Consider the following 21,444-nt stretch of genomic DNA (forward strand, 5'->3'; position numbering starts at 1 on the left):
CTGACTTCTCCCTCTTTTCCTGTCAGGAAACATAGGGGGGAGGGGGGGTGCGATGCAGATTGTTTCAGCCAGGATTTTCTTGCTGATGCGGGCTGATTACAGGCGACTGTGGAAAAGGACCCGTCCCTCTCCTTTCCTTTGATGTCTAAAATGGGGTAACCAGTTCTGGATATATTCTTGAAAACCAACAAAAACCATAGAACAAGTAAAAAAAAAAGTGACCCCCCCCTTTCCCCAGCTCATTCTCCGCCACTGGTGTGCACGGGAATGTTGATAATTGCAGAATTCAGTTGTTTTTTTTAAATTTATTTATTTATATATTTTTTTTAATGCTGTTGTCTTCATAGGAAATATTGCCCGTATTATTGTCTGTTGGGTGGTAAAACGTTAACCAAGGGTCATTTCTTTCTTCTTTACACTGCTGTTAAAAGTTCCTCTTGCGTTATCTTTAAAATGCTGGGACTTTTCTCTTCCCCCACCTGTTGCTCGAACTTCCATCTGGTCTAATTGTTTTTACCATGCAGCTGGCGCCAGTGTTTTGTCTAGCGTCTGCAAAGCTCCTGCTTGCCGATAACAGCGATGACTCATCCAGCAGGAAGGAAAAAGTTATTGTTTTGAATTATTGTTTTGAATCTGGCAAAGCTGTTTTGATTTGAAATTTGATCTCCAGAAAGCAAAACAACAGTTAAAATAACTTCATGTTCTGCGCCTTCGGCACAACTGTAAATTTAATTTACCTTTCTTCAGAACCATTCATGTGGAGGGAAAAAAAAAGTGTGTTCAATGTAGGAATGGTCGCTGAGACTGATTAAAAAGACATTATTCAAGGGGAAAACGTTTGGAGGGATGGGTGTTTGACATCGAGAATACTCCTAAACGCTAATCGGGACTAAATATACAGTTTAAAGTGAAATTCAATTCCAAACCGGAATGATTATCAACTGCCACCTTGTTTAATGACCTGTCCTACAATACCCATTGGGTGAAAATAGATTGCAAGTTGCGCATTTCCTTTTTCACACTGGATTACAATGCAAGTCAAGGAAGGAGTTTGGACTGCTCCCTTGAATGGGGAAGGGGGGAGGGTGAATGAAGTTGGTTGAAGCAAAGAAAAGTGACTTTTTTTTTTTTACGATGTATTTTACACAGCCGAACCAGAATGAAAATTACAGCCCTGCCTTTATTTTTTTTGTCTGGTACCTAGAGAGGTTGTGTTGTTTCTTCCGAGAGATCTAATCTTACCAGTTAATCTTGTAACAGACAATGCTCCACTAGACAGGTATAAAATCCAACATTCATTCTGCCCGATTATCTCCCGACTTTTGCTGGCACCAGTCTGACTGGTGTCAAGATTCTTCGAGTTTTGCTTGCAATAAGCGAGAGATTGTTTTCCTTTCCATAGGTCTCAGTGGAAACGGGTTTCTCATGAACTAGAATTGTAAGAATTTCCTGGAAAAGCAACGACTGTGCACAATTGAAACAAAGTAACATTATTTAAATTCTCTTTTGTGAAAACTTTTTCATGTTCTATTTTCCTTCTCAAAACACGCATCCTGTGCATAACAGGTTGTATAACTACCAGGATAAATGATGTTACCATCTCCTAGGCATCTTTGTGTCCGTTTGAGCTCCCTTTAAGCTGAAAATTGGTGCAAATTCCAATAACGACCCCTTCGAAATAACGACTCTTTTCCCGGGAACTGTGAAAGGTCGTTGAATCGAGAGTTGACTGTACTAACAACTTATATTGTCTGCTAATAAGTGTTCTTTCCAACTTTTCCTACCTGTAAGTTGCTTGTTAATACTAAGGAAGAATGGTCCAATATCATTAAGGATTATATTTTATATTGCCAGCAAGAAAGCAATAAAAGAAAAACTGGTAAGATTTTTTATTTTATATACATTATTGTAACTTTTGACATTTCACCATTACAGTTTTAGTCTGAATTAAAACTGCATAGAAAATACCCTTTTTATGTACAAAAATTATGTAATAATTACACAGTAAGGTTTGCAAGTGTACAAAAGAAACTAACACTTCTTATTTATTTCAACTTTACTTATTGTATTGCGTGATTTGAGAAAATTCTTGCAAAGCACACTCAGTTTTTGCTTTGTATGATTTTCATCAGTTCCTCTATCTGTGATTGTTGCCTTTGAGAGTATTCTGAAATGTCCTGCAGTTTTTCCACAATGGAATTCATTTGCAGTTTCACCGTCTGCTGTAGTAGTTTTGCAACTGGTGGAGGACTCTTGTCAACAACATCCTAGAAAATAAATTTTGAATAAAAATATGGTACAAGCAATGCTAATACATGATTCAGCTTGAGCTTTGCAAAATGCTTTGCTCAAAATATATTTTGGCAACCAAAAACCAACTGTTGAAATATTGCCGACAATTTGTTGCTTTTCCAGGATTTACCAGCAATAAAATGATTTCATGCATAGTGACCCAGTTGGTTTGATTATTTTCGTGGTATGCCAGAACCCCTGTTTATAAACTGTAAAGTTGAGTGGGGAGTGGAATTCAGTTCCTCTTTGTGTGACAAAAGTTGCACGTGACCACAAACAACTTCAGTTATATTTGTATGCCATGTTCGCACTGGCAAAACACATATGCACATAATTCCATGCAGCTTTTGAGGGGGGGGATTCGCCTATCGATTTTGACAACTCACTTTCACGATTCACAGAAGACTGTGATTGTGACTGTGAGTTGCTGAAATCAATAGGTGAATTCAAAAGTTGCTCCTGTACATGGCATGACCGTTTGATGGGGGTGAAAACAAAATTAAATCTTACCGTCTTATTTTCCAGCAAAGAACTGTCCATCTTGTCATCAGAACTAGTTTTGTTTGAGGCTGGTTCATTCTCTGCAACTAACTCATTATCCCTGGAAAAAAAAACGAAATAAACAAATTTTGTTCATTAAGATTTGTCAAACAGGAACACACGTTTTGACGTTTCTGAACTGATTCATTAACTTTTAGGAATACATTCAACCTGGTGGTACTATTGCATTTATTATCGCATAGTTTTGACATCTTGGTTTGGCTGCTAGCAAATCGTGGGCAAAGCATGTATATATTTTTTTTTGAAGTTCTCTCATTAATTTGAGTTAAATTATTTTCTTTAATATAAACCCACCCCCAAAATGCAACGTAAAGTAACAATAATATAGTAGAACTAGCTAAATGTGTTTATTGCATTTATTTCTGGTAAAAATGCAAATACCAAATTCTGTTCACATTTTCAAGACATATTGTAGTCTTCACAAGACATGAAGGAAAAAGGTGTGAAGATTTACATCAATATGGGACTCCTCTACATGTAGGCTCAAAATGAGTTATTTACTTTGATATTTGTAAGTACTTTCAATTACATAAATAACCCCCTGCATATTGCAACATGCCTTGAAGACATATCAGGACAACGTTGAAGGAGAAGGCCAATTGTGGAGGTGGTGTGATCATCATCATGCTCTGTCTGACTTTCCACTCCTTTTTTTTTTTCTCTCAGGCACCCATTTATTAGAGGTTCGGTGAACTCAGAGTCGCTCCATGCAAGGATAGTAATGGAAAAATTCCCACGTGAACTTACTTATGCCTGGGAATTGAACCTGGGGCCCCCATGTGGCAGCCAGATATCCTACTGCCTAAATCACCACAGCTTGAGCTTTCATGATGTACCATTCAGGAATATATAATAATCAGATTGTTACAACATGCCATGCTTACCATATCTCAGAATCTTCACTCAGATCCAGAAACTTGCATATTTCTTCTAACCTACAATGAAAATAAAATATTGGTTAGTGATATTGTAAAAAATATGAGTTGTTATGCCGCAAAAGTGCTGAAGGGCCTCCCGGATGATGTAGTGGTAATATCATCACCTTGTAATCATGGGGTCCCGGGTTCGATACCTGGTGAAGGGGGCACAGTTGTTCAGATAGCACTTTAAACTGTGGGTCCAGCCCCGATTAGCCTGCCTATGCATAAAGTGGTCTTAAAACAAAAACTCAAAGCAAAAGTGCTTAAAAATATTGATGTAACAGTTGCTAACCTGCTTTCAATTTGCTTCAGTCTTTGGTCCACGTCCCCGCTCTTCTTCGATTCTGCCTCAGCTACTTCTAGTGCCATGCACTCCTTTTCAAAGGCATCTAGGGACTGAAAGCCTGGAGGCTGCTGAAGGGCTATTGAAGAGAGAAAGTACATTGTTCCATTCTTATCCATACACAATAAATCTGAAATCTTTTAAACAAACCTGACCAAGTAGGCATATCCGAATCGAAATCAGACCAATGCATAAACAGAACAACAACTTATTTCTTAAATCTTCTGTATAACAGCATGGTTTTGTCATTGTACAAAATGAATCTTCGACTACGAGCACTTGATTATTGTTGATATTTTATCTTCAGTAACATCCCTTGAGGAAATAATATTCAAAAGGGGGTATAATTAATACAGTAGAACATCGATTTCACATTTTTAAGAGGACCAAGGTGGAAAAAACTAATATGGGGGAAAAATTATGGAATTTTGCTTTTTGCAAAGACTGAACGTATAATGCACATAAATTGTGTCTTAAATTTACATCAAATGTAACATGTTTTGGATAACTTTGAGGTAGAAGTTTCTCATTTGTTTGTGGTAAATGGATTTCTACAAGAATGACGGACATTATCATTATCTCTTTCAGAGCCTGTTTAATTTCTCCTACTGTTGGAGCATCAGTCCTAATTCTTACACTGTGGTCAACATCACCATCATTTTCATTTTCCTCTTCCCTCTGGTCTATCTGAGCATCTACAGAGGGATTAAGGATTGCAGAGAAGTGCTCCTTCCAACATTTCAGTTGGTCCTCAATATTTGTAAGGAGGGTATACCATCTTTACTTCTCACTGGTCGCTTTCTCTGCATCTGTTTCCTTGACAGAACTTTTGTGATGTTGTATAGTTCTTTAAGATTCCTCTTTTTTGCTGCTTCTCCGCCTACTGAGACAGATTGTCTACCCAATTTCTTTGATCCCTATGAACACTACTCCTTACTTTTTGATCCTTCTCTGTATGGGTCATTCCATGTCAAATCATCCAGAATTTTGTGAAAATGTCACCCACCTTCCCCGATTTTGATGAAATTCGGTATACTTATAGAATTTTTAATGCTGATTACAAAAATGACAATTTTTTTTAGATTGGTCAAGGGGTTCAGAAGTTATGCGCTTTTTATAATGTCCGTGTACGCCACTTGCAGCTCCACTTTGAATGACACGCATTAGGTTATAAATGATGGTATCTTCCCTCAGGTTTGCCGTAGAAACTTCAAGTTTCTTTTCTTTTGTTCAAAATAGTGTAAACTTTCATTTAAATAAGGTTTCAGATTATTGTATTAACTACTATGTATATTTTCATGTATTTTTTTAGAAGAAAAAATGACTAACTTCAAAAGCAAATTTCGTGCAATGCCCCCCCTTCAATTTCCCCCCAATTTTATATGTAGGTAGTGCGATCCGCGCGAGAGACAAAACACAGATGATAGATTCAGGAGTTGAATGGCTTTGTCTACGTGGCTGGTCCAGGGATACGTGCCTCCAGGTTACGTTGCCGAACAATAGGATAGGTGAACCTAACCTACTCACCCACTTTGGGCTTGATTGAACCTACGAAACTACCCTGCTATGCAACCTGGACGCACCCATCCCCGTGCAGCTCTACGCTGTCCTCCAGTGACCATTAACATGGAGGATGTCCCCAGTAGACCAGCATCCATTCCGAGGAATGATTGCTGGTTTATCATAGGGACTTTCAGCCTAGTTATTCCGGAGCGAGAAGTACGCTTCCCGGACTTACCCGCCCAAATATGAATTGATAAATCAAGATGTTGGAAAGACACATTTAATATTCCGGGTATTATCACTTTTAACTATATACAAGCACTGGACAAACTTATAGGTTTGATTTTACATATGGAACCAACAAATGGGTAACAAAAACATGGTACTTACATATTCTGCCTACATCACATCACACATGGGCCTGGCGATAAACACTTATCACTCCAACTATAAATGGGGGGATTTCTGTGATTTTGCACTAAAAATATAGCGGTATCTTAATACATATGGGTATTGGCTTGCACATGAACTGTTTCAGGGAGCTGTATGACAAAGGATGGGCCGAATAATCATGGATGCCTTTGGATACAAGGCACAATGGTTTCCTGAAGGCTCATTGTCCTCACCATGTGGTTTTGAAAATTTCCGAATTTTCATGGATATTAGTTCCATGCACTTTAAGGCACTTTAAGTGCTGTAATTCGTTCATATTATACACTACTGGACTATTTCCAAGCACTTAGTAGATATTTCACATGTTGGGAGTACCATGGCTACTCCATTGTCCTCTATCCACTGGCCTACTCAGGCCCAAAACTTGGAGCGATGTCAACTGTACTAAATCTCAACACAAAGGTGAAATCAAGATGGCTTCCTCTCATGTTAAAAGCTATCTCAGACTCATTGTCTGGTAGCCACGCCCATGAGGCCATCTGATTGGTTCACAGCACCTTGGGTTACTTGCCTTCATCAAGTACCTTGAGAAGCCCAATAGATGGCAGTCTAGTCAGGGCTAGTTCCACTGACTCTCACCAGATGGCTCTGGTGCTGTGAGACCGATTGTCTTTTGTCCAAAAACATCGATTTTTTGATGTTTTTGTGGTTTGTTTGCACATATAATTGTGACTTGGAGTTATTTTCAGGGAAAGCAAGTTAATTTGTGCTTGCACAAATGTTATCCTGAAAATATCTGTATTAATAAAAAATTTGCATGAAAAGCAACATGTGCTCTCTGAATTCTGCTTATCCACAAAGGTTGTCTTTTTGATAACCAATGAATTTTGGTCTGGGGCTTATTATTTACTTAATATTTTGATGTTTTATCATACTTTTACTAATTAGGCCTAATTTCTGTTAATCTTAACATATCTGGGAATGTCTATTCCTATTAATTTTACCTGGATTGAATTGGCCTTGTACTTTGGTTGGAGGGGAGTGCTGCCTGTATGTATTGGGGATGTATACCCAACCTTTGGTTGGTTATACATATCCCGGGCCCTCGGGAAAAGAAAAAGGATACGTGAAGCGGATCATTTTTCTTTACCCTTTACTACACTATACCCAAATACATACACAAAATATTTATATACACACTGAATTGTTATGACCACGCTGGTCCGAAAAGAACATATACATGAAAGAAAATAAATTTGCAATTATTCTTGCCCGTCACTTGGATATATGTTTGAGATACTGTTCTGTTCGATATATCGAACGATTTCCTAGACGGTATATACATGGTTAATATAACACACACTTAAAAGTTTTCAATAAATGATTTTAGTTATTCATGTTATAATGTCTGCTTTTTGCCGCACTGAATACAGTTTTTGTATTCGAACTGAGCTGCTTAGTAGTTTTTAGGTACGTATCTAATGTCTCTGCCCCTCATTCACTTGAGGGTGCAGTACCTTCAAAAAATGTTCACCATACACCTTGGTATGTTGTCCATATTTGATCACCTCACAATTGTTCTTCAATATCTCCTTAGGTGGAGATCGCTGTCGCCTGGCTTTGTGCACTTTGCGTTGCCATCAAATGTTTTTGTTGCTCGATTGGCCGAGCAATGCTTCGACCTGGCTGCCCCTTGGGATTGTGTACAATCTGTGGAATGCACTCATTTTGTGAAGTCTGTAGGATTGTCATGGTGGTTCGTTTCTGGATGTCAATGTTCGATTACGAACCCCTGACACACTCCCTGCTTCCCCATATTGCTGGAACGCTGAAAAGATTGTCTCTAGTTCCTGGTATAATATGCTTGGGGGTCTGCTGCTGCCTATGACACCATGCACTTTTGTGTGTTTGCTCCGGGGTTTTGTGGTGACACTGAGGGGGAGTTGGAGTGATGTACTCACTGGCCCCACTTCACACGCAGGCTTTGACCTTACCCTTGTTGGTTTTTGGGTTGTTCCTCATAAACAACCCTATATGTTTGGGGGTGCTCGCATATTTCTATTACTGCTAACCCTGGTTTGGTCGAACCTAACCCATCGGTAGTGCAAATACCCAATGATTGCTAAACAATATTTCGCTTGATTGGTAGTGAGTGATCTAGCATAGATTTGTACTCATAGGGAAATAAATCTCTATATGACGGTTGGACTCACTTTTGTGTCCCACAAAGAAATGGTCTGGGTAGACAACAATGAAATTACCCTTTATACCACAATGAAATTGCCTTGGCATATAATACTGAAATAATACTTTCGTACACAACAATGAAATAATATTTTGTATACAACACTGAAATTGACTTTTGCATACAATGATAAAATAATCCCTCACATGATCTTGACAAAAAATTTTCTACCCTATGTACAAATGGGTGAATGTCACAGACCCGACAGAGCCTCATCCACAAAACCTCTGACCTTTAACATATATTAATACTAGTGTTCGAGAAATGTGTAGCTTTTTCTCCTCATCTTGTACCTGTTGTACACTCCTATCCATGCGTCTTACCCTGGATGCGCTAGAGGGATACCAATACCTCTTATGCGACTAATACTATAGCGCAGGAGCCGTACCGTCGCGTACTTCTCTCCTAGGTCCTACTGATATCGGGTTTAGGAAGAAACGTAGAGCTGACGAGCAGACATCTACAGTTTCCATGGGGAAGTATCACAAGGGTACGAGGGTGGAGCCATTTGTGCGCAGTTACTTGTCTTACCAACAGACAAAGCAAGTCGTAGGGAAACGGCTGCACCCCGTCGGGATTGAGGTTGAGTCCTCGTTGAATTCAGAGGCCCCTTGGCTTGAATTAACTTCTTTGAGGTACTCTTGATGCTAACACCGGATGTAGTAGTCTGTGCTTCTCAATGTAATGACTATACACCTTATAGCTACACCTCCACAACTTCATGTTATTGACATGTTGGTTGGGTAGGCTCTTACCGCTAACACAATGAACAAGATTAAATATGTTATCTGTCACCTGATCACTACAAACTAATGGACCGAAGAAGGTGTGGAACAATTTGTGGGTCTGTCCCTCTAGAGCTTTGCTTTGGAGATAGGATTTAAGAAAAACTAAGTCGTACACTTTGATCACAGTTCTGTTTTGCTGTGACTCATTTACCTTATTGTTGGCTTTGTTTCGCCTTTCGGCCGTCCGGGATACAGCCATGAACAATTGCTGATCCCATTCGGTTTGTTCACCTGTAGGAATATGAAAGTGTTCCCTAATTGGGTTCCTGAGTGAATTGCTTGGCCCTAACTGGGGACCCTTGTCTACTATGATTCTTTGAGGAAGTAAAAATTGTACAAAAATATAAATCAATGAGTTTCCTCAGTATGAAATTCTATGCTTACTATCCGAGTAGGAATTGTTACACCTTGGCCACCATCACCCCCAGCGAGAATAGCACAGGCTAGTTTCCCGAGGGTTGCTCATAGGGCAGAATGGCATTCATCTCACTCTGTTGAGATTCCATTTGTTTACCCTTGGGTGTGTGACCTGGTTTGGTGAACCATTTTACCTCATCGAGTGCATTGAGTATGGCATCCATACCTCGTGGGCTGAAGTGAACCAGGTCGGGTCTCATGTTTTGACCGTAACCCATGGTTTCTTCGAACAGCGACATGTTCATTTCTTGGCCCTTGTGCACAAATTTCGATGAGGAATCCAGAACCCTTACATTGCTATTATCATCAAGGGATAATATTTTTGCAATCAATGAGTCATACATGCCCAGAACCTGTGTCGGTTCTCATTGGCTAACCTGGGAACTGGTGGAGGAGTCAGAACAATGACCTTCTGAGCACCTTTCCTCTTTAGGGTGTAAATGATATCCTGGAGGTTCCGGAACACCTGGTTGGTGTCCTTCCCTCGGAGCATATCATTTGTGGATACCATTAATAACACATTTTTATGAACACACTTTTCCCTTCTCAAAGCACTGAGCAACTGCGCTGAGGTTTGTCCAGATATGCAAAGTCCGATGTGGTAATTACCATCACTGTCTCTTTGGACAGGATACCCGAATTTTCTTTGCGCAAGACGTGACAACATTGAATCACCCACTTCCTGATATTGGTTTATCAGTGGAGTGTGCTTGCATGAATCTGAACATTGTGGGACAGGTTTAGGTTTGGCATCGCCCTTCCCCACGTCAGGACGTTGCCTACCTAGTTTCCCTGGTTGTGCACATTTGGATGCACCTCAGCGAGATGCTCGGAAGACCCGTGTGAGCTGGCGGAACTCTTACGCTGGGACGTTCCACCCTTTCTCCGGTCTGCCTTTCTGTTTGGGTACTCCTTAGGCCGGGAGCCCCTCGCAGATTTGCACATGTGAGCGTCCTCCTTTTTGGACGAACCGCTCGCTTCACCCTGATCACGACTCACATAGGTCCGGTTAATGCGAGTCGTGGTTTTCCCATAATTGGGTCGTGCTGGCCTTGCAACTTCCCTCTCAGGATATTGTGGCACTTGCACACTCTCATACCGAAGTATGGAGTTGGCCACCTCTGAAGAGAGACGAAGGGAGCCAGGATTAACTGGTCCTTCAAGCTGCGCGGCAGCTGTTGCACAACGTGGGTGAAAACCTGGTTGTCGGCGATTTCTGGCAACGCAAGCCTAATCATTTTGACTTGGCGCCAGATATATTTGTGCACTGATCTGTGCTGGGATGGGTTGTACCTTTCGTTGAGAGCCTTCGCAAGGGAAGAAGCTCTCCACCCATCCCCTTGGAAATATGAGAGGAACTGTCTTTTAAAATCCGAGTAGGACTTGAACTTTCGTTCGTTCCTCTCGTACCACTGCCCTGCCTCGTCCCGTAGACAGAACGAGATTATTTGGAGGGCATCCGCCAAATCTACCTCCAGGAGAGTGAGATCTCTCTCAAACTCCTGCACAAAATCTGAGGCCAAATTGTTCCCCTGCCCGTTAAAGGTTGGGAGCTGTTTGAGATCAGCAAACCTAACCCTAGGTTTGCTCTTGTTCCTCCTCCTCTGGCTGCGGATTTCGGCGTCCGAGCTTTCGGAATTGGATTCCGGGGAGTTACCAAGTGGGTGGTCAGAGCTTTCATAACCCTTAGGTCGTCGTTTGGCTTTGTGCAAGGCATGGTAGACAGACACATTCCGTGCAGGTGAGACGGGCTTGGTAGCTGACATCATCGGAAGGACGGACTGAGTTATTCGTCTCTCCATCCCTTCCAGGCAAGCAAGAATCCTCATCAGGCTTGCATTGTCAGACCCTTGTTCTGCTGGCAGCTGCTCCTCACCAACCCTTTGTTGTGAGGAGGTGCGCTGCTCAGTGACTTGGCCCTCGGAAATGCATTCATGCGATCTGCGGCCTTCCGCCTGACAGTTCGGCATTTCCGTCCTCACTTGCTCGAGAACCCTGTTCTCGATCGTGACCATGTGGTCACTGCAAGTGAGCTCTCTGCATATGTTTTCTAGGGCATCTAACCTCCCTAGAATTTGAGCTGTGGTGGTCTGATTGTCACCGCCTTGCACTTCGCCAACGAGTTCCCTCAGTTGCGAAATCTGGCCTGACACTTGTGTAAAATCCCTTTCTAACCTTGACTCTAAGTCATTACATTGGATCTCTATCTGATTTATCCTATTGGTATTGGTCGCTACTTGTTTAGTTAACAATTCTGAGGTCTTCGTGGTGGCATTGTGGATGGAGTCCAGTCTGGCCTGGAATTCCGTCCTTACGGCTTCAAGTTTCTTATTTACTTCGGCCGATGCCTTGGCAAATTCTCTACCCTGAGCATCAATTTTCTGACCCTGTGCCTCAAGTTTCTGACTAACCTTTTCAGAGACTTTCGCTTGCTCCTGGAGCATTGCCACAATGAGGTCAAGTTGGGGGTTACTACTGGTGCTTGCACTACCGTTGGGTGGGAATCCACGACCTGCTGGCCGTTCCAGCGACCTTGATCTGGTATTCATATTTGGGGAGTGCCGGTATTGAGTCTCATAATCTTGCGATCCGCGCGAGAGACAAAAGACAGACGATAGATTCAGGAGTTGAATGGCTTCGTCTACGCGGCTGGTCCAGGGATACGTGCCTCCAGGTTACGTTGCCGAACAATAGGATAGGTGAACCTAACCTACTCACCCACTTTGGGCTTGATTGAACCTACGAAACTACCCTGCTATGCAACCTGGACGCACCCATCCCGTGCAGCTCTACGCTGTCCTCCAGTGACCATTAACATGGAGGATGTCCCCAGTAGACCAGCATCCATTCCGAGGAATGATTGCTGGTTTATCATAGGGACTTTCAGCCTAGTTATTCCGGAGCGAGAAATACGCTTCCCGGACTTACCCGCCCAAATATGAATTGATAAATCAAGATGTTGGAAAGACACATTTAATATTCCGGGTATTATCACTTTTAACTATATACAAGCACTGCACAAACTTATAGGTTTGATTTTACATATGGAACCAACAAATGGGTAACAAAAACATGGTACTTACATATTCTGCCTACATCACATCACACATGGGCCTGGCGATAAACACTTATCACTCCAACTATAAATGGGGGGATTTCTGTGATTTTGCACTAAAAATATAGTGGTATCTTAATACATATGGGTATTGGCTTGCACATGAACTGTTTCAGGGAGCTGTATGACAAAGGATGGGCCGAATAATCATGGATGCCTTTGGATACAAGGCACCATGGTTTCCTGAAGGCTCATTGTCCTCACCATGTGGTTTTGAAAATTTCCGAATTTTCATGGATATTAGTTCCATGCACTTTAAGGCACTTTAAGTGCTGTAATTCGTTCATATTATACACTACTGGACTATTTCCAAGCACTTAGTAGATATTTCACATGCTGGGAGTACCATGGCTACTCCATTGTCCTCTATCCACTGGCCTACTCAGGCCCAAAACTTGGAGCGATGTCAACTGTACTAAATCTCAACACAAAGGTGAAATCAAGATGGCTTCCTCTCATGTTAAAAGCTATCTCAGACTCATTGTCTGGTAGCCACGCCCATGAGGCCATCTGATTGGTTCACAGCACCTTGGGTTACTTGCCTTCATCAAGTACCTTGAGAAGCCCAATAGATGGCAGTCTAGTCAGGGCTAGTTCCACTGACTCTCACCAGATGGCTCTGGTGCTGTGAGACCGATTGTCTTTTGTCCAAAAACATCGATTTTTTGATGTTTTTGTGGTTTGTTTGCACATATAATTGTGACTTGGAGTTATTTTCAGGGAAAGCAAGTTAATTTGTGCTTGCACAAATGTTATCCTGAAAATATCTGTATTAATAAAAAATTTGCATGAAAAGCAACATGTGCTCTCTGAATTCTGCTTATCCACAAAGGTTGTCTTTTTGATAACCAATGAATTTTGGTCTGGGGCTTATTATTTACTTAATATTTTGATGTTTTATCATACTTTTACTAATTAGGCCTAATTTCTGTTAATCTTAACATATCTGGGAATGTCTATTCCTATTAATTTTACCTGGATTGAATTGGCCTTGTACTTTGGTTGGAGGGGAGTGCTGCCTGTATGTATTGGGGATGTATACCCAACCTTTGGTTGGTTATAGTAGCTCAACGTGTGTACTAATGCCTGATGGAAAAATTGGGATGGGCGGTTCAGAGACAGGGTGATAAAAAATAATTTGCATCAAATGACATTAAAAGTTAATTTTGTTTAAAATGCTTATGTATTTAGCACAAAGGCTGAAGTACAGTATGTTTTAAGGTATACATTTCTGTTCACTATGTGTGAAGGTATGCATAGGTGTAACCTGGCGGGGGCAAAGGGAAGCATTTGACACCTCCAAAATTTATAGATTAATTAAAATTTACAAATAATAATTGCAGAGGAACCCCGATTTCAAGTTACTTGATTTTCATTGTCCTGCATTTTATATTCAATCTTGGTGGTCCCAACATAGCAAATTGCTAAGAAATTTTCCTCCGTTTTACATTTTCTCACATTCTAAGTTTTGTCAGCTTGGTCGCCTGTATAACATAAAATCGAGATTCCACAATATCTAAGTCAGTTTCAACTGTCTCCAATTTTTTAAGAAATATAATCATCATTATTAGCATTCCCAAGTTTAGCAAATTATCTTCGAGAACATTCTTTTTGTGCATTTTATCTCAATATGGAAGTTCTTTCTTTGGCTACTCTTCACGGGGATACGCAATATGAAGTTAGAATTAATAATACACATTTGTGCTGATTGAAGTTTTTCCATGGAGATTTTGCTATATACCACAGAAACTCTTGTAACAGGCTAGTTGGAACAGTTAAAACAAGTGCGGCAATGATGTACCAATTAGAAATAGTATTTAAGCTATACATTTCTTACTAATCATGTAAGGTGAAACGACAAAATGCGCAGTACGATGTGTCAGAGATTGCAAAGTACTAAACATCAGAATCAGGAAAATTAAGTAGTATGCACTATGTTGAACTTAGGCTACAGGCTTGGTAAGTTATTTTTTTACAAGTAACCGAGTTACAGTTACTCATTTATAAACTAACTCAGTTACAGTTACTAGTACTTTGAAAGTAATTAAAGTTACTTTACAATTACTGTGAAAGTAACTTACAGTTATTTGTGTAAAAATTACACAAAATCAATGATCATGAAGACTTGAGTGTTTTATTTATGTTTCTAGTACATAATATGCCTTCATATATTTACATTACTACTGCAAATAAATGATGAAACACAGAGTCAGCTTTGCTTGAACGATTTTAATTAAGAAATCATTAGTATGCTAACCACGGTATATTGAATATGGTCTCATTGATTCCACTTGCACCTATTTCTTTCTCTTCTATTCCAAGATCAACAAGGTCCACTCCTTTGACACTGACATTTTCCTAGCTTGAGAACCACATTCTCAACGAACGCAGCAGACCGCCAAAAGTACTGAAGTTTTCACATGTAATTAAAAATGAATTGAAGTAAAGCATGGATGTTCTAAAGTTAGCATGCAACAAATCATAGCTTCCTTGCCAGGCCAGCAATTCCAGTCGCTAGTTACAGTTAGAAATCCTAAATAAAAATTAAATGTTACCTGCAACCAGTTACTTTGAAACATTAGTTGTTTAACAGTCAATACAAAAATAATAAGAGCTGATGAAATAAGTTTTGTATAACTGTGTGGTTTGGCTGTTGTGAAGAAGTTTCTTTCTGCATTCCAACTCTAAACAGTTATGCAGTAGCTTGTGTGTGTGACTAAAACTTGTTTGTAAGATTGCTTCAAAAGTCCATGGGAAATAAAGGAAATGCAGCAATTAAATTCTTGCATCCACTTGGTCCATCAACTTCCTACTACTGGCCACAAAATATTCTGTGTCCAGTGGACATTAACAACACAAATGGAAGGACATATGTACTTAGTGATAAGTCAAACACTTTAGTGTGTTCGAAATTGTCAAAATATTCTTCTAAAATGTGTAGGGCACAATTGATAGTACATGAAACCTTGTCAATGCATAGAGTACAATAGTGTAAGTATTATTAGGACTATCTTCATGGGCGTAACTTGGGAACTATCTTTGGGTTGAAAGAATCACAAAGTTTTCCATCCCATAAAAATAGTGTCTAAGATTATTTGCTAAATACATTTGAAAAATCACAATTATTACTCTTTATTTGTTTGTTCCTCAAGTGCCAGAAGGTTCACAATATATATTATTTAACTGGTAAATTTTAATGAATCTATAAATTTTGGAGGGGTCAAATGCTTCCCTTTGCCCCCGCCAGGTTACACCTATGCATACCTTCACACATAGTGAACAGAAATGTATACCTTAAAACATACTGTACTTCAGCCTTTGTGCTAAATACATAAGCATTTTAAACAAAATTAACTTTTAATGTCATTTGATGCAAATTATTTTTTTATCACCCTGTCTCTGAACCGCCCATCCCAATTTTTCCATCAGGCATTAGTACACACTTTGAGCTACCTACCTATAAAATTGGGGGGGGGGGGGGGGGATTGCACGAAATTTGCTTTTGAAGTTAGTCATTTTTTCTTCTAAAAAAATACATGAAACTATACATAACAATACATGGTAGTTAATACAATAATCTGAAACCTTATTTAAATGAAAGTTTACACTATTTTGAACAAAAGAAAAGAAACTTGAAGTTTCTACGGCAAACCTGAGGGAAGATACCATCATTTATAACCTAATGCGTGTCATTCAAAGTGGAGCTGCAAGTGGCGTACACGGACATTATAAAAAGCGCGTAACTTCTGAACCCCTTGACCAATCTAAAAAAAATTGTCATTTTTGTAATCAGCATTAAAATTTTTATAAGTATACCGAATTTTCATCAAAATCGGGGTCGGTGGGTGACATGGCCTGGATGAATTGACGTGGAATGACCCGTATACTTTGTTTGCAATTCTGCCTTCCTTGCCCTTCTCCTGCTTGAGTTCATTATTATTTAATTCGCAAGGAAGACAATGACTGTTAACATGTGAGCGGCAAAAGGCTGGAGGGATTCTTTTTTAATAAGTGTAACAGTGGGGTTTTAATAGATTTGAAAAGGGGGAAATGTTACATAGTGTTTTTTTTAAAAAAGAACAGGTCAGTTGTAATGGAATCCCAATATTTTATCCTATCCATGTAAACCTAATCCTTGCCATTGCTAATGGCAACCGTGAAGCCGATGTAACAACCTGAAGAAGGGGACAGTGGTCCCTGAAACATTGTCAATTACTCAACACATACTCACTGAACGTAAGTAAAAATGAGTTTTTTTATTTTATTTATTGGATACCATTGAATAAGGCTCCTTTTTGCTTCCTTGTCCATCAATATACCCACACCATCACAGCTCACCCCTTCACTCTCAGGTCTTCCAGAATGTACTAACGTAGCTCCTTCATGGGTATTTATCCTCCAAATTCTGACCATCTCACTTCACTTATGCCTAGGATGCTCAGACAATAGCTCTTCATGCAGGCCACTGCCTGCCGTAGTTTTCCACTCTCCTGCAGGGTTCTTACATTCCATATTCCAATTCTCGTAATCCTTTTCAGGCCAAATGTTGTCGTCTTAGAATCAGTTCGGCTTTCTCTTGTTGGTGTTTCTTTAATAGTGTGATTTAAAGTGTGCGGGTTATTGGCCCACAGCACCCAATCTTGGTGATAGGGCTGCCACCTAAGCCTCCAAGCAGGCTAATTTTCTCTCGGGGTATTTTTCCCTAGTCTTTGAGGATCCCTCCTCTCCACAAGACAGTGGCTTTTTCTCATAAAGAGGTGTTACTCCTCGTGAGTCCTGGTTCTTCTACCTCCTTTACCGTTGAAATGGCCATCCATCTTCTTCCACCATTGGAGCCGGGTTGCTTCTTAGTCTGACTCTTTACCCGCTAGCCTGCCCAGCATGGGAGACCCTATAGTGGAACCACAAGGAAAGAAACCTGCGCCGACCCCATCGCGCTGGCGGGTGGGGGAAAAAGACAGGAGGAAGGAGCCTTCAGAGCGGCCAAAGTCAGTGTTGCCAGACCTATTGATTTCTCGGTAGGATTCCATAATAAACTATTGCTATGGCACCTCCGACGGCCTGCTCGAAAACAAGTTTTCTGGTCACCTTACTTGAACATGGAGGGGAGAGTGGGAACTCCACTCAGCCATGAAAAGTGATGTTTGAACTGTGAAATTATGCCAAACGATGTGCTAGGACATTATTATTATTATTTTATTACTATTACTACATTACCATGGGCGTCCGGAAGGGGGGGGTGGCCCCCCTGGAAAATGAAAGTCAACCAAAAATTATATATTTTTCACATATAATTTCATTTCAGCTGCAATAATGTGTGTTAATTATTGCATGAATATGATACATTGAAATTTAAGCAATGTTTTTTGAGGGAACAACACTATTATTGGAGAAAATGTGTCTTCTTTTCCCCCCCCTGGAAAAAAATGCCTTCCTTGCCCCTGCCTGGAAAAAATCCTGCGGACGTCCATGTACATTACTATTTTTAGATGGTTGTATTTTATCCCACCCGAAAATTGAGTTGATTTCAGTTACAGTAATTTACATCCATTATTATAATAGGGATGTAGAAACGTGATAATTTCAAACTCAAGTGGTGTTTTCTGAGAGGGCAACATTATACGGGGTAATATGCCTCGTTTACCCGCCTGATAAAAATACATTGTTTCCCCCTCGCTGGAAAAAATCTGCAGACATCCTCTTGCCCCCCAGTGCGCACGCCTATGCCGCCCCCGAGAAGGTCGTTCATCCGCTACTATTAGATCATCGGATTTTGTAGCAGATCTTCTGGTTTCCCAAGGAACAATCTCCTGAATTTTTCAAATCTGACCTGGCAACACTGCCCCGAACACCGATAACGACAGGGAAGTTGCGCGAACGCTTTGGGCGGAAGGTTTTTTTGCTTGTGGTCGAGCTATACCAGTAGCTATGCTACCACTGATATAGACTAGTGGATCATCAGAGTACGCAAGCCCCACCACCAACTACAATATCATGCAACCACTAGGTGGGGAATTAATCTTACATGGCATATTTCTATTCGTAGGTAATGAATAATAAGGATTTTCTTATATTTTTTTAAAATTACTGTGCATTGCCTAATGTTACATTTTTTATTTTTTTTTAAAGTGCATCATATAAACAGTAGAAACTTTAGTTTCAGAGTTGATCAATTCGTATTTAACATTGTACTTTATAAATCCCCAAACCTGCTCTAGACCCACAGCGACATATCCTGTGCCACACCCAGCAAACGAACAGCATGACATCTTCTGCCAGAAGTAGTGGAGCAGGAAGGCAAGGTTTGGAATCGTACTCCTCAACAAGTCTATACATCTCATACTTCCAGATTTCCACAGAGTGCTCTTGTACTTTCTGGAACACGTACCTGCAATGTTAGCATACAAGTGCAAATAGATTTGTATATTTTAAGGAATGTTTTGTGAATTCGTTCCAAGTCTCATCTAAAAAGTAACATCTTTACACTGAAGTTAATGCATTAACAAACATATTTAAGAAACACACATAATCTAAAAGATAACTAAAAGGGCCATGGTGGTCTACTCTGGGTGGCATCTGACAGCCAGGTGGAAGACCCAGGTACAATTCTCACTGAGGATGATTTCAGCTGTGTCCCACGTGCGCAGAGAGAGAGAGAGAGAGAGAAAGAAAGAGAGAGAGAGAGAGAGATTGATCTTCTCTCTCTCTCTCTCTCTCTCTCTCTCTCTCTCTTTTGCTTCCTTTCTCTTTTTCCTTTTACGAAGGAAAGAAAGCAAGGAAAGAGAAAGAGAGAGACATCCGAAAACAGAAGAACGAAAGAGAGAGAGAGATATTCTCTTTATATTCTTCCTCCTTTTCTTACAGGGAAAGAAAGGGGGGAGAGAGAGAGTAGAAGAAGAAAGAGAAGAGAAGGAAAAACTCTCTCTCTCCCCTCCCCCCTCTGGAAGAGAGAGGGGGAGGTGGAGTTCACCCAGCCTCTAATAAATTATTAAATTTTTCATTATCAATTGAATTTCTCTAAATTTGTTCATATAAAGTACAATATTTGAAGTAATTTTGTACTGGTATTAACTATAGATTTGAGAGATGAATGCTAACGTATGAGAGTTATAATAATATTTACTTGGTAATGTCGTCACATTGTATTCAAGGTGTTCTGGGTTCGATACCTGGTGGAGGCACATTGCAAAGTGGTTCGGATCCCACTTTAAACTGTAGGTCCAGTCTCAATTAGCACCTCTGCATAAAGTGGACTTAAAATAAACAATATTTACTGATATACTGAAGAAAGTTGATTTTTAATTCATTCCAAAGAAGCAATAAAGCATGCATATTCATTGTCTTGTGTCTGCCCAGTTCAGTCCCAATAATGGATTCCTTGAATACAGACAATAAGCCTGATATCTCACTCACCAACAATGTCTCTGTGAGTACTAAATAGAAGCTTATGGGCTAAAATTGTCAAGAGCGTTAGAAGAACAGTTTTGTTGCAGGAAGGGAAAAGGTACAAGAGATGCAATTTGATTGCTGCAAACAATTGGCAAAATATATCTGGAGACAGAGAAGGAAGTATTTATAGTATTTGTGGTTCTAGAGTGAATTGGATGGAACTTACAAAATGATTGGTGTAAATGGGAAAGAGGGCAGATTCTCAAGGCGATTTGATCATGAAATGAGTTAGTGAGAGTAGGAATGACAGAGAGAAGTGCAAGAAGGATGCTACATTATTCAACATCTACTTGAAGTATTGGTAAAGAAGTGTTACAAGAATAAGAGAGGGGTGATAGTAGGGGGAAGAAAAATGAATTAGATTTGCAGAAGATGGAAGGACAGTGAACAGCATGTTAGAAGACTTATAGTGCAGGAGGCCTTAAAAAGATTGCTTCGCAGGCTTCCAGCAGACAACAATATAGGGGTGTGTCTGCGAGAACCAATCAGGTCCGCGAATGAGCGATACCGGTTGCCACAGCTAGCTAGCTGCACTCTTCTGGAAGGGTGAGTGACCTCTGCCTCTTGCTACCTCGGCCTGTTTGTTCGGCTGAGGAGCAGACGACACGAGAGTATCGGCAATAGTGTGCGAGCGACATCTGCTGTTAGCCCGCGAAACGCTCTTTCTAAGGCCTGCACTATAAATGCCCACTGTGAGCAGTTCAGGGTGAAAATAAATGTGAACAAAACAATTGCAATGGTTACTGGATAGAAACCAAGGAAAATTTAACACGTTAATAGCTTCAGATACCTAGGAGATGTAATCCAGAAGTCAAAGTGAGAATAGAAAAAGCTAATGAAGTGTTGTGTTGAGTGTATCATTGATTGGTGCAGAAACATGGATGCTATGAAGTAATGAGGAAAGAATGGAGCATGTGAAATGGACAAACGCAGTTGGAAACATTTAGTGAAAGAATAGCAATGCTGGAAGAGATCAAGAAAAGTTAAAGCATTTGTCTGAGACACTGCTTAAAGATGAATGAAATAAATGAATCGTGTTGCTTTGTGAGTAAAATTGAACTGATTAGGAAAAAGAAAGAAAAAAATACCTGTGGCTGGCCCTAAAATGGCCACTGTGCCTATAAATTTTGAAGTTCAATAAAGTAATGTCTTGAGCCCTTTTCTACATTTCTTGCCTTAAATGAAAGTAAATATACCTTCGACATACTAGTATCACCAATTGCACACACAACTTTGGAGAAACTGTACTTACGAGAAAATTGCGATCAGTAAGTTAAGCAACAATACATTTCCAATGAGAAGATACACTGCCAGCAGGACAGGTGACAGCCAATGATAGGCATGGAGATCCTCACAGAAGGTGTCGCCTTCATTACAGACTTTCTTCTCTTCACCTATAAGGAAAAAGTTATTATTTA

General features: G+C 40.2%; 1 protein-coding gene across 2 annotated transcripts in view; it reads right to left on the minus strand.

Annotated features, from left to right (window-relative positions):
- Positions 1-1,886: 1,886 nt before the first annotated feature.
- LOC145991542 (transient receptor potential cation channel subfamily M member-like 2) overlaps positions 1,887-21,444 on the minus strand; it is a 45,679-nt gene continuing 26,121 nt past the window's right edge. Inside the window, exons 15-20 of one of the 2 annotated variants that reach the window (XM_083127568.1) lie at positions 21,279-21,420; positions 18,787-18,965; positions 4,066-4,195; positions 3,738-3,788; positions 2,803-2,893; positions 1,887-2,267 (exon numbers count right to left, since the gene is read on the minus strand). In XM_083127568.1, the coding sequence (XP_082983694.1) occupies positions 2,103-2,267; positions 2,803-2,893; positions 3,738-3,788; positions 4,066-4,195; positions 18,787-18,965; positions 21,279-21,420 (758 nt within the window). In that variant the 3' untranslated portion in view covers positions 1,887-2,102. Of the gene's footprint in view, positions 2,268-2,802; positions 2,894-3,737; positions 3,789-4,065; positions 4,196-14,922; positions 14,985-18,786; positions 18,966-21,278; positions 21,421-21,444 lie in introns of those variants that run through there. The other variant, XM_083127569.1, reaches the window with a different exon arrangement.

Source organism: Lepisma saccharinum, chromosome 8 (genome assembly GCF_977018435.1).
Source record: "Lepisma saccharinum chromosome 8, izLepSacc3.1, whole genome shotgun sequence".
Lineage (NCBI taxonomy): Eukaryota > Metazoa > Arthropoda > Insecta > Zygentoma > Lepismatidae > Lepisma > Lepisma saccharinum.